The sequence below is a fragment of the Pygoscelis adeliae genome, unplaced genomic scaffold, assembly GCF_000699105.1.
Source record: "Pygoscelis adeliae isolate BGI_AS28 unplaced genomic scaffold, ASM69910v1 Scaffold306, whole genome shotgun sequence".
Lineage (NCBI taxonomy): Eukaryota > Metazoa > Chordata > Aves > Sphenisciformes > Spheniscidae > Pygoscelis > Pygoscelis adeliae.
In genome coordinates, this window is record NW_008825072.1 from 1,876,358 (window position 1) to 1,889,246 (window position 12,889).

Below are 12,889 nucleotides of genomic sequence, written 5' to 3' on the forward strand. Positions count from 1 at the left end.
CCCCGGGCGGGCCGAGGGCGCCGCGCGGAGAGCAGGTGACACCGGCGGGGACGGCGACAAACCCTTGGGCGTACCCCCGAGCGGGAGGGACGAGCCTCCCAAAACCGGTGGAGTGGACAACCCACACACACACACACACATCGGGGGGATGCCCCCCGGCCTGGGAGGTGAGCCCCACACCGGAGGGACCCCCAGCTGGAGAGAGGAACCCGCGCTGGAGGGATGAACCCCTCCAGGCTGGAAACGGGAACCCCGGGCCGGAGGGGCGAACCCCTCTGTTGGGGGTGGGGGACACCCCCGGAGCACAGTCCCTGCCACCGGGGCTTGGACACCCCCTGCGCCCAAAACCTTGAGCCCCATCCCGTACCCGGGCAGGGTTCACACAGTGGTGGGGGCCCCGCTGTAACTTTGCTCCTTATGAGGACCAACAAAACCTGCCATTTTTGACTCGCGTCCCTTAAAAGGCAGTGCTCTTCCCCTCGCCGCAAAGCACCGTCCTTTTGCTGCAGGGGCCTGGGTCTGCCCCCCCCAGCGCTGCCCCTTGTCTGCCCGGCGCCCCTGCGAGCTCCGGGGCAGGGCACTCAGACGGGGAGAAGGGGTGAAAGCGCCCGGTTGGTTATTTTTTCCCCGCCAGGCCTCTCGACGCAGCCCATCTGGCGCAAGCTGTGGGACGATGTGATGAAAACCAGGCCGCCCAACTCGGAGGTGAGGGGACGCTGCCGGTGGGAGAAGGGGCACGACGCAGGCACCCCATTTCCGACATCTTCCGCAAGGTTTCATTTTGAAGCCTGCCGTTGCTCCTGGCCACCTCCGAGCGATTGCTGGCGCTGGTTTATAAGCATTCGTAGAGCTCAGGACCAAGGCATGACCTGGTATTACAGTCATTTTGGGAAACAGGGTTCATAAAAGGAACTGCAGCGTACAGCCACACGCTTCATCTCACAACAGCGAGTTTGCCAAAGGAATAAATCCTGTCTTTAGAGATGTAATTCTTAGGGAAACAGAGGATAAAAACAGTATCTTATATCGTGCTTACACTTATGCTGGCAAAAAAATGTGCTGATGTCTTAGAAAGCACTAGAAAAATACTTACAGAAGACAGTGAGTTTGGAAGAATGGTTTTACGTAGGAAAACTGAAGCAGCTCCATTGATTCAGCATCGCAGAAGAATCATTAACAGACAACTTTATCACAGCCTATAAATAGACACTCGGGAGGAAAATTCCTGATGATGTGGTTTTTAATAGGCAAAAGCACGGCTTAGCTTCAAACCACTGAGTATGTTTAAATTAGGCCAGAAGCAGGATGAAGAGAGCGCGATGGGAGTAGCTCTGTTCTTCAACAAATACACTGAGGAAGGATGTTGAGAACTGGAAAGGTAGTCTCAGTTGTGCTAGCAGTAGGTTTTTTTGGACACCACATTTACCAGGTTAGCAGACAGCAGTAATTTAACTTAAAAAGAACAAGAAAAATTGTGGCTGACTTTTTGTTAATACGGCCCTGTTGTTTAACTGCAGAATATAACCTGCTGGAGGAAGAAGTTCCTTGAAACGTTCTTCTCAAACGTTCTTCACGGTGTTCTGGATGTTTCCTCTGACTGGCGTCTCAACGACCATCAATTTTCGCCGCTGCTCCACAGCTCCCCACACGTTTCCCAGCTTACCCTCTGCAACATGCTGCAGGGCGCGGTGGAGCTCACTGCTGAGCACAACCAGAAAGTGCTTGAAAACCTGGCTGGCTCCCTGCGGATCCTGAAGTTCCAGCACCTCCTCTCCTCCGACCAGTCCATCAGGCGTTCGCTGGTTTTACTTCTTCACCGGCTGATTCACCACGGCTCTGTCAGCCAGGTGTCCATGTATTCCTGGCCTGTTCCCGACACGGTTCTTCTTGTTCTCATTTTGAGCATGAGCGCTGGGTTTTGGCGCTCGGGAAATGCCCTCGTGTATCACAGCAGCCCATGTGGCCTTTGCAGAGAGGAGGACAAAGCCCAAAGCCAGGAGTCAGCGCAAGAACGAGCAGAGAGGGGCCGTTACGATGAGAGGGAGTGGAGCAATGGTGAGAACCAGAAGGGATCCCCCAGGGCCCCGGAGGAGGCTGATGTGGAGGTGAATGGATACGGGGCTGACGCTCACCTGAACTCTGTCCTCTCCAGACCGAGAAGTCCTCCTCTGCAAAATCAAGTGTGTGAGGAGGCAAGCAGCGAGGTGCCTTGTGACGACACCAGCATTCAGGGAGGATCTTCTCCTCGTTGCATCTCAGACCAGCTGTCCTGTCACCCCGTTCTTCGAAAGACACGCAGACGGCTGAAATCTGCAGTGGGGAAGAAACGTCGCTGCCTCAGACGAAGCAGGGGACCATATGCTGACCCAGAAGACCTGTATGATTTTGTTTTTACTGTTGCTAGAGAGGATAATTCAGGGTTACTCGACAAAAACAGCGCCACAGAGGGAGAAAACGCTGAGAACTGGTCTACTTCCTCCCCAGGATCTCCGTGCACTGGCCATGCTGGCTGTAAGAAAAGAGGAGGATCTGCTGGGATCTTTTCTCTGAAAGCTGCTCACCGCTTCCGAAGCGTGTCCACGCTGGAATTGTTCTCCATTCCTTTGACTGGGGAGACATGTCGGACTCTGAGTAACCTGCTGAGCTCCTGGGTGTCTCTAGAAAACTTGGTTCTGTCTTACAACGGTTAGTGGTGTGAACAGGTTGCTTCCTTCCAGCCTTGGTCTAACGGTCTGACTTATTGCTCGGGTTTACCCTGATGTTATTGTTACTGGAATGGGCGTTGTAAGAGTACCTGATCTTGAGAACGGCATCAGTAGAGATGGTTAATGAGTGTGAGGACTTTTTGGGGGGAGAGAATGGGGCCCTTCTGCACCAGAACAGCCCTTGGCCGTGTGCTTAAATGTCATCCAGAGAGGGCGAAGGGAAGAGCCAGATCTCCATCTCCCGTATACACAGTCTAGCTTAAGAACGTGTGGACAAAGCAGTCTGTGAGTTTAGCTTTTGGCTTAGGTTGCTTGGCCGTTGGTGCAGCTCCAGCTGCGTGTGCGTTGGTGTCTGTACAGGCACAGCTAACACCTTTCTGTACAAATGCTGTTCCAGGCCTGGGTGCTGACATCTTCTGCATCCTCTCTGGGCTCCGGGCCCTCTCCCGCCATTCGGACTGCCACCTCCGCGTGGTGCGTGTGAGCGACGTCTTCTCCCACATGCCTTGCATGGAGCTTGTTCGCTGCATCCTGAGCGCCTTTCCCCAGCTCCACACACTCTCAGTCAGCTTCGACCTCAAAAACCAGCTGGAGGGGAACAGGCCAGAGGGGAATCCAAGCTGCAGTGAGGTAGAAATCCCAGGTAGGAATCATCATTCTGAGTGATGACCAGGATGTGGCAGGCAGATAGAGCTGTAAAAGCTGGGCACGCAGATTTGAACGCTACACTGTTACAGTGGTGTGTAATTAAGCAATTACAGCCTCACCTTTCTGATTTAGATGGCGTTGCAGTTTGTCATTTCCAGTCTGTGACGTGCTCGGTGGAGCCCGAGTCTCAGACAAAGCATTTGATTACTGTATGCCAACCTGCTGGAACATCAGCTTTGTACAGGGCCAGTCATAACCTGCTAGGAGTGACTGTCCACACAGCCCACGGGGAGCGTATCCCACCAGATCTGTAAATTGGTTGGGAGCTTCTGCTTTGTCCATCCTATTGACTGTGAGGCTCTAAGCCTTAGGTGGACCCTTAAGCAGAGGGAAAGCATCTCTTGATCATCGCAATACCACAGGCGATGGCAAAGCCGTGCCCAAGCCTCTGGATTATAGTCTGGGAGCTATAGCAGCGTGTTCTCAGCTCACAGGTCTCTCATCACCCTTATTAGCCCTTGAATGACCAGAAAAGCAGTAAGCAAAGCCTGAGCGAGTATGGAGTGGAGTCAGTGAAGAGCTGTGCTCTGGGAAGACGCTGACTAGTTTGTGCATAAAGGGTGACCTTTTCTCAAGCACTGTTTCACTGCCAGAACGCAGTAGAAATTGGTGGCCCTGTGGTCTGGCAGCAGTCCTGAAATGAGCCTTGGGTGATTTACCCTACCGTAGGTCTGAGTTGCCATAGAGCTCTGTGAGGCAGAGCGCGTCGCATAGGCACTTTCTGCCAACCTAAACAATGGTCATGTCAGGCACGTGGACTGCTTGCTCGCTCTAGGACCTAGCTATGTTGAAGACGGGCCCTCCAGACCAAGCTCCTTCATTGTTGTTTGTTTTTCTTCCCTTAGAGAGCTGCCTGGAGCAGCTAGAGATCCGATTTCCCAGGGAGCCTCTGCACACCGCGTTCCTGCTGCCAGTGCTCAAAGCATCAAAGTCCCTCCAGCAGTTGTCCCTTGACAGCGCCACGCTGCCCTGTTCTCAGGAGCTTGGGCTCCTTTTGGAGGTGCTCAAAGGTACTCTGCTAACCTGTAGGTATCACTGTGACACACAGAGTAGCTTCCTTGCTGTGATCTTCCATCCTTTAGCATGAAGGTGGACCCACTTAGGTGGGTCCATTTCTTCAGTGTGGACATCCTTGAAGTCTCCTGAGAAAAGGAAATGGGTGTCAGCCATCCCACTTTCTGTGCTGAGCATGTGAATGATCCTGCACAGCAGGATGGTTCCTTTTTAATTACCCACAATCCGGCATGAATTATCCACAGTCCAACTCGGTTTCTGGGCATTAACTAGTAGCTGTCAGGGTCTTTTTATCCCAAGGACGTACAGTACTTTACCTGAGAACTTGTTTTGCTTTTAGAGTGTAATCCAAACTTGAAGAAACTGAGCTTTCATGATGTGAACCTGGCTGAGCACCAGAAAGAAGTTCTGCTTTTGCTTCAGGATCCCGTCCTGCAAGGTACAGCAAACTCTGGGGTGCTGTTGCTTGGGAAGACGCTGCAGGTGGCTGCTTTTGGCCGGCTGACGTTTAAGAGGTGATCTTCGGATGTGTAAGGTTTAGCCAAACGTCACTGTCCCTGGAGCAGATCTGTAGCTGTTGGCAGAGTGGGAACGTGTCTGGTTCTCTTCTGAGAGAGGAGCAGCTGCAAAGCTTGCGTATGCTGCAGAGAAGAGTTCATAGTCTTGGCTATAAAAGATTTTTAACCTGCAGAGCAAGCACATCAGCCTTTCACTGGGTCAGCTGTCAAAGCCACTTCCCCGGGTGTGATCTGTGCTCTCTTCCTGTGACAGCGGTGGTGCTGTTGTATGCAGTCCACTGCTGGGGAAGCTTTGTTACTGCATACGGATTAGGGGCTGGAGCTGCCTGCAGGAGGTAATTGTGGAAGTGTGCAGGGAGTACTAACATGTACTGTCAATCCATTTCTTCTGTAGAAATCACGTTTTCCTTCTGCCGGCTGTTTGAAAGCTCTACTACTGAGTTTTTGTCAGAAATAATCAATACAGTGAAAAGAAATTCATCTTTGAAGAGCCTCAAACTGCCTGGGAATCGCCTTGGTGCGTACAGAGAATGTTGCTGTGGGGCCTTGACATTAGACCAGCTCTCTTGGAGGTGACTTCAGGGTTGGAGTTAGGACCATTGCTAGCTGGTGACCTCAGTGCTGAAATTAACACATGCACGAACAGAATGGATTTAGTTCACAAAATGAGGAGCACTGAGTTCACTTTTTAAAGTCAGAATTTCAGTTGCGTTCAGCAGTTACCAAGAGCCCGGGTGCTGTGCGGGCATTACAGTTGCTTTTCTCTGCAGCAAAAGCAAGTATCAGCAGGACTCCAGATCTGCTTCAGAGTCTTTAACAGGAACAGGTCCAGCAGCAGATGCACTGCCTCTCACTCAGAGGCACAGGTTTTGCCCAAGTTTGGGCTTTTTGTGCCTTAAAAGCTGTCGGCAGCCACTGGAGGGATGGGAACAAGTAAGAGAAAGGTTTGTGTCAAAGAAGTGGAACTGAATTTACAGAAATGATAGGCTTTTTGGATCACAGGCCAAGTAGAAATGTTTGAGAAATCCAGAACATTGTTTTCTGTTCTTTTAATGAAATGAAACAGGAAAGCTTGGGATCCCCTGGAATACACTTAATTTCTAAGGCTTGTGTTTAACCCTGTGCTTTTGGCCATTTGTGAAACAAACTGCCCTAATCAACAAATGTTTCCATTGCCTTCAACACTGTGCTCAGGGGGGTGAACTCACTTTAGGCCACTGAGGAGGGACAAACTGAGGGTGCAGAGATGAGCCCTTTGTGCTGCGTGCACGTGCTTACAACCTCCTTTCTGCACTACTATTATCCCAGCCCTGTAGCCATTTAAATACTTAAGACAGTTCCCAGTTTGCATCTAACACCCACATTTCTCCGCTCTTAGGGAATCACAGGCTGGTTGCCCTTGCAGACATTTTCTCTGAAGATTCCTCCTCTTCTCTTTGCCAGCTGGATGTCAGGTATTCTGCTGCTCTAAACACACTGAATTTCTTGTTTTGGGAGGGCCAGAGCTGAACTGGGCTCAGACAGCAGGAGAAGCCCGAGCATGATGTTGTTTCTTGCTCAAGGGAATGTGTGCCCAAGAAAAGCTTAGGAAATGCTGCAATGGGCACATACAACCTCGGGCACCTCCAGCATCTCTGAGGCATCTCCCTCTGCCTTTTATAAATGAGTCAATCTCCATCGTAAGAGCAGCTTTGGTTTGCTGCTCCTTTGGGAGGCTCCTGCAAGCCCTTCCTGTGCTGTAGGTTAGAACTAACGTCCCTACGTACATTTATTCTTAGGCATCAGCATGAATAGCTCTGTTCCCACTGCCCCTGAATAGGGAGAGAATGCTGTCATTGCCCCTGTCAGATCCCGTGAATGCCTCTGCATTCCTTTCATCATCTTCGGTCTTCAACCTGAACTGCTGCTCTCTTCTTGAGCCTGAATGGCCATAAAGATAGGCAGTAACCTTCATGAAGCACACGGAGGGTGGCATTTCTGCAATACTAATGACTCTTTTGATTCCCCCCCCCCCTCTTCTTTACATCCTGATGGCTCAGGTTGCTGAGAGCACACAGGCTTGACAATTTATTTAACCATGGCCACTCCTTCAGCAGCCTTGAATCCTGATTGTTACTATGCCTCTCACAAGATTAAGTCCAGCATGCAACTTTGTATTTATTTATGGATTTATGCAGGGGAAATGACCTTTTAATCTCCTAGAAACACCAGGACCTGACGCATGCTCTCCAGCTTTTCTTAGAAGGAAGAGATGAATGATCACTTACTGCTGAGGCTTGCACTGGGACCTATAAGTTGGGCCAGGCCCCTTGGTCCAGGCGGTTGACAGCTGCTACGAGACTGAAGTGCTCCTGGCACTCCAGCAGCTTGAGTCCAGCAACATTTTAAGGCCACGGCTAGGTTTACTTAAGTCAGTAGTAAGGAGGCCAGGATAATGAGTTCAACTTGTTAGTGTTTACCAGTTTAGTTTTAAAAAGCTTCCAGCCCTTCATATTACTGTGCTTCAGTTTTGTTTTTCATCAAAACTAATGTCACTTTGTATTGCTGAAGAAAGTTGTACTTTGCATTGAAACGTCCTCAAGTACCTGCACTGGCAGTTATTAGAAGGAACAGTAATTTAAACTGCTCAAATTATAGCCTAGACTCTTAATGACTTTTTTTTTTTGTCCTTCTTTCCCTGGAAAGCTCGAATTGCATCAAACCTGATGGGCTCCTGGAGTTCACAAAGAAGCTGGAAGGCCACATCCAGCAGAGAGGGGGACAGATTCAATTCACGCACCTCCGCCTCTTCCAAAATTGGCTGGACCAGGATGCTGAAACAGCTCAAGAAGCGCTTCGGCGTCTCAAAGCTGTGTGCAGTGTGGTCAACGACTCGTGGGACTCCTCTCAGGCCTTTGCTGACTACATCAGTGTCATGTGATGGACGCAGGAGCAGGAGAAAACGGATCAACTTGAACTAAGCAGTTCAGTCCCTGCCCGATAAGATTTATTTCACAGCACAGGTGGGGTTTTCTTCCCCTGGTTCAAGCAGTATACAGCTGTTCTTGTCACTTTTCTATTCGTTTGAAGAAGGGATACCACAGTGAAGTGACACGTAAGACCGTGTGGGTCAACAGCTGTATTCCCAGGTGATCTAACTCTTAAAATATTCAAACTGAGAAGACAGTAAGTGGGACAGATACCAAATGAGCTTCTGTGACTTCCTGCAGATCCCTGGACAAGCAGTTATTTATTTCACTGGGTGTTGTTACAAATTTCATGTTGTTTCAGCCAATGCCTCATCAATGACTATCTCCATCGTTGGAGAGACTCAAAAGTCATCTGGTTGTGGTCCTTGGCAACCAGCTCTAGGCGACCTTGCTTTTGAGGAGGGGCATTGGACAATATGACCCTGAAGTCCCTTCCAACTTCAACCGTTCTGTGATCTGTGAAATAAGAACTCCTCCCTCCACTTATAGGGAGTAGAAGACAAGCTAAAAAAGCCCCCAGTCTCGACCTTTTACATTTGGAAAATTTTACTTTATAAAAAAAAAATTTCTTTATGTACCAAGTAGCCTGCTGTTTATTTGCAATTGTGTTGCCCCTCTCCAATGTCTGCAGTCATTTTACAAAGGTTTTGAATAGTTTGTTCTTTTGTAACATTTTTATAATAAAAATATAACTTAAGACCCATAATGTACCAAAGCGTGAATTTTATTACTGGCTTGTAATGTGATCTAATTAAAACACTCTGCTAGATCAGGGGATCCTGCCCATAACAAAGCAAGTGGTTTTAGAAATGGAATTACCTTAATAGAGCCTGATTTCCTACTGCCCACATGATCTTTCAGGCCAGATGTTCAACATACAAGCTGAAATTTTTTTCTCGTACAAAACCTCTTGTTCCTGAGTAATCAGCAAGGTTCACATTTCACAACAGAAATGGATCCTGCAAGCTTCTGATCAGCAGCTGTAAGTCATAGCTGCCAAGGAAAAAAACATGACTGCACATCAAGTGCTATAAAACTACAGGCTTAACTTAAACCTGAAGACAAAACTTGGCCGAGTAGAAGGCACAGACACCAACAGCATGAGGACCAGTGCTGAGTCTGATGAAGCGCACAAGGTCTAGTGACTCCCAGCTCCCAAAGGGCTGTTTTTCAGGCACACAATACAACAGCAGAGAAAAAGCCATGGACTCCTTGCTGTTGCAGTAGACTGAACGACGCCAAGGGCCTTCCAGCCTCTCGGAAACTACGCTGTTTTGCTATTCCACAGCCACACGACAGTCCAGCATGTACTGCTACCCACTGCCCCTTTCCTTGAAAGAGATTAAAGTGGGGCGGACTGCCACAGCAGCCTGCCCTTGCCCCCACAGGGGACAGTATCCTGTTAGGGAATCCCTCGCTGCTCCTCATGGGAGTGATGATGAAAAGTGAAGGTGACAGCGGCATCCCATGCAGCCTTCAGCACAGAGTCCTGCAGCCCCCGCTTATCAGCACAGTGGTTCCACTGGGAGAGGTCAGAGGTACAGTCGGACCCTTCAGGAGGGGGCCGTACCTGGTGGCCGTTCACACAGCGACGACACTTGATCCTGGAACAGAGCCAGCACAAGGTCAGTGCAAGGTTCCTCCACTTCTGTAGCGTGTGGGTTGTTTAAAAAAATGCAGCCCGGTAACATTTGGATTAACTCCCCTTCACCTGCAACACTGGCAACTGGATTTTCAGACAGGATTAGTTACTACCACGTTTCATTTAAACACACAACCACCTTCTGGCACGTGTGACAGATAAGGAATGACTTGCATTTTGGAAACCCTGGGGTTCTGTTTCTGGAGGCGCTCCCCCTCCATGTTTAGCCACGTGGGAATGGTCCAGCAGGACCCAGAGGAAGTTCAGGAGTTTCCCCTGAAAGGTGAGGAATGTTGCTTAGAGCACATCTCGAGTGAACACCCCTACCGCTAACACATTCTTAGCGCTGCGTCAGACTTCCCAAGTTCAAGAGTGCCCACCATGCTGCAAACTGCTCCAGCCTGGCTCCCACCATGGCCACCAGGTTGTGCTCAGGCTGTTTTGGAGATGCCCTACTGAGCTGCCACATAAGGAGACAAAGAGCAGCAGCCCTGCCAGCAAAGCTTGTTGCCGTGCAGACAAGATACCTACATAGAGCTAAGCTTTGAGTCGGCTTAAAACTAATCCCCTTCACTTCTTGCCTGAACTAAGAGTCTTAACCCTCACAGTGAAGCATTTTCCCGCACTCCCTGTCCTCCTTCTGGTGGCTACAACACCACAGGTCTCAGGGATGGGGGAGAAGGGCAGACAACGGAGAAGAGGATTCTTTTAGTCCCCAGAACAGCACTTGGGTTGGCCTCATGAAGTCTTAGCGGATGGAGCAGCCCTGGCAGTGGAAGCAGCTCAGCATTTCAAAGATCACAAACCACCAGGAGGAGAGCGGCAAGGAATGACCAAGTTGGGATCCACCAATTTGAACAGCTCTGATCAATTTCTCTCTTTTCATTAGCTGCATTATTTCACAGCCTCCAAACACAGGCAGCAACAAGATAGTTTGCTCACTTGTCTAGCCAGCACAGCTTTTCTAAGACAACAAAGAGGGAGGACAACAAGGAAGTGCTCATCTTCAGGTAGTTAACAGCTTCAGAAGCAGAGACACTTGAGGCCCCCTCTCTCTGAGCTTCTTCCTGCTGCCTGAGGAACCCCTGAATCAGTAGGCCAAACTGTGGAGGGTTTTTTTTGCTGACCCCATCCATTAATCATTCAGTATACTCACTTGTCATGGGTGTCACTAGTGGTGTTCTCATTCAATGTGAAGAGCTCCTTCAGCTCTCCGAGTGAGAAGTGCCTTTCTACATCCTGCTCTTCATCCACCACGCAGCTGCTGAGGGCCTTCTTGTGGGTCTGGCGTTGGAATATCTTCTCCTCTATGGTCCCCGTCTACAGGAGAGAGAGTCAGAGATGAAGCACAGTTGGGACACTAGTGTTAAAGGAGCACTATGTTGGGAAAGTGCCACAGATCAAACAGCAGTAAGCTGTCAGGACCATTTAGTGCCTTGCCAGACCAGTACAGAGGACAGGCAAGTTTTACTAGCTGCACTCCAACCATGTCCTATTTGGTTGCTGATCTAACCCAACTCTGCTTCTTTTGCCGTTCACCGTGGCTACAGGAGTGGATCCAATGGAGATACGGAAGAGGAAGAGGTGGAGCTGCCATTTGTGGCTGGAGCTCACACACCACACCAGCTCACGCTGACAGGAAGGAAGGGAAAGGAGGTGAGCAGTTACAGCCATTCCCTGACACACAAAAAAAACCCAAAACACAACACCAAACACAACCTCCCCCAAAAAACAGCAACAAGGGCTAGCCCTGGGTGACACGAGCATCAGCAGTATTTACTGGTTCACCCACACACAGATCAATCACACCCGCTGTCCAGAGGGAGATGACTACTTCTAGAACAGATGTGCAAAAAGCCCAGTATGCTACATTTTTAAGGCAAAAAATCTAAGAGCAAAATGACTGTTTTGCAAACAAATGTAATACAAAGGAGGGGGGTGATTACTCATGATTTGCAGACCGGTTTCCTATTTCTAAAAGCAAAGGAGCTCCCTGCTTCCAGGTGCAGCCAGGTCAGAGAAAGAGTGGAACACTATAAGGAAGAGATGGGCAAAGAACATCTGTTTTGTCAAAGTAAAATAATAATTGATCAAGGAACACAAGCTTACAAAAAAAAACCCCAAAACAACAAAAAACCCAAAACAAAACAAAAAAAACCCCACAGTCTGAAGTAATAAGAGGTGAAGGTGAACAAGGGCAGAGAGGGGACATTTCTGAGCAGTAATCACTACTGGCACTGCTGGACAAAGTGTTACAGCAGCCTGAAAAGACTAGTCTCCTTTGTGCTTTTCCTTTACAGAGCACTACTCTACCTGCTAACTGGCAGCCCCATTCCAAAAGCTGCTGTAATTCTGGAAATACACTTGCTGTTTATTAAGTACACCCAACCAAAACAGACTGCAGCCAAACTGAAAAACAGCAACTTCGGCATCAGACACCCCATGAAATTAAAGAAGTCAGATGCCTAAATGACTTCAGAGGAGCATCTTATCTGGAAAGCCACAGTTGTTTCTATTTCTCAGAAGCCAGTCACCATTAGAAACCAAGGCCTGCAGTAATGACCCTCCAAGCTTGAACCTTCATGGTTTTCCCTGGCAACACATCTGCAGGTAGGAAGCAATTAAGTTCCAATCAATTCTGGTCACCAACACAAAAGAGTTCTTCCCCTTCTGGTCCCAATCACGGCAGCGGCAGTCTGGGCACCAAGAACTCCACGTTGAGGAGGTGAGAGGAATAAGACTCACTGAAAGCAGTCGATAGATGTAGCATGTCTTCTTCTGGCCATCCCGCCACACACGAGCCATGGCCTGCTCATCATTAGCTGGATTCCAGTCTGGGTCGAACATAACCAGTCTGTTAGCCCCGATCAAATTCAAACCGCAGCCACCTGCTTTGCTGCTTAACATGAAGATAAACTCAGGGCTCTGTGGAAAAGGCAGGCTTGCATTAAACTACAGAGGCAGCCATACTTTTACTCACAGCATTCAGAACTGGCAGGAGAGCTGCTCACATCTGGCAGGTTCCACTTACCGATGGGCTGTTGAATCGCTCCACAATCTTTGCTCTCTTTTTAATGGACATGGTGCCATCCAGCCGGACATATAAATACCTAGAATATACAGCATTTACCACAATCAGACAGACTGCTGTGACCTTTAGAGCATCCTACTCGAAAGAGAAAAATCATTCACAAACAGCCTTGTAACAAGGGCCTAGGCTTTAGGAGCTTTTGCAGAGGGCCAGAGCTTTTCTGCTGAGTGACCCTAGTAGCCAAAGCACAAGTCACATTAGTTCCGATTCAGGAACATCTGAGGTAAAAGACAGATCACAAG

The 12,889-nt window shown here is 49.2% G+C and overlaps 3 protein-coding genes across 3 annotated transcripts in view; 1 reads left to right on the forward strand and 2 right to left on the reverse strand.

The window, feature by feature from the left end:
* Positions 1 to 141, reverse strand: part of LOC103919150 (cytochrome b-c1 complex subunit 6, mitochondrial) — a 2,255-nt gene extending 2,114 nt beyond the window's left edge. Inside the window, exon 1 of the mRNA XM_009326611.1 lies at positions 136 to 141. Coding sequence (XP_009324886.1) covers positions 136 to 141 — 6 coding nt within the window. The remainder of the gene's footprint in view (positions 1 to 135) is intronic.
* Positions 142 to 148: 7 nt separating this feature from the next.
* Positions 149 to 8,595, forward strand: LRRC41 (leucine rich repeat containing 41). The gene is made up of 9 exons (XM_009326612.1): positions 149 to 167; positions 635 to 705; positions 1,518 to 2,685; positions 3,103 to 3,348; positions 4,259 to 4,423; positions 4,768 to 4,866; positions 5,340 to 5,462; positions 6,324 to 6,399; positions 7,631 to 8,595. Exons 1-9 carry the CDS (start codon positions 149 to 151, stop codon positions 7,863 to 7,865), a joined length of 2,202 nt encoding a protein of 733 aa, XP_009324887.1. The 3' UTR covers positions 7,866 to 8,595.
* A 22-nt stretch (positions 8,596 to 8,617) lies between these two features.
* The window catches only part of RAD54L (RAD54-like (S. cerevisiae)), a 24,182-nt gene continuing 19,910 nt past the window's right edge, over positions 8,618 to 12,889 (reverse strand). The window contains exons 14-17 of the mRNA XM_009326613.1: positions 12,588 to 12,666; positions 12,302 to 12,481; positions 10,713 to 10,876; positions 8,618 to 9,518 (exon numbers count right to left, since the gene is read on the reverse strand). Of these exons, the coding sequence (XP_009324888.1) occupies positions 9,317 to 9,518; positions 10,713 to 10,876; positions 12,302 to 12,481; positions 12,588 to 12,666 (625 nt within the window). The 3' untranslated portion in view covers positions 8,618 to 9,316. The remainder of the gene's footprint in view (positions 9,519 to 10,712; positions 10,877 to 12,301; positions 12,482 to 12,587; positions 12,667 to 12,889) is intronic.

What these genes read in the sequence shown, in the direction of transcription:
- LRRC41 (XM_009326612.1), top strand. An exon ending in CCAGGCCGCCCAACTCGGAG is followed by an intron (nt 706 to 1,517) that starts GTGAGGGGACGC and finishes GTTTAACTGCAG; the next exon opens with AATATAACCTGCTGGAGGAA. An exon ending in CTTGGTTCTGTCTTACAACG is followed by an intron (nt 2,686 to 3,102) that starts GTTAGTGGTGTG and finishes ATGCTGTTCCAG; the next exon opens with GCCTGGGTGCTGACATCTTC.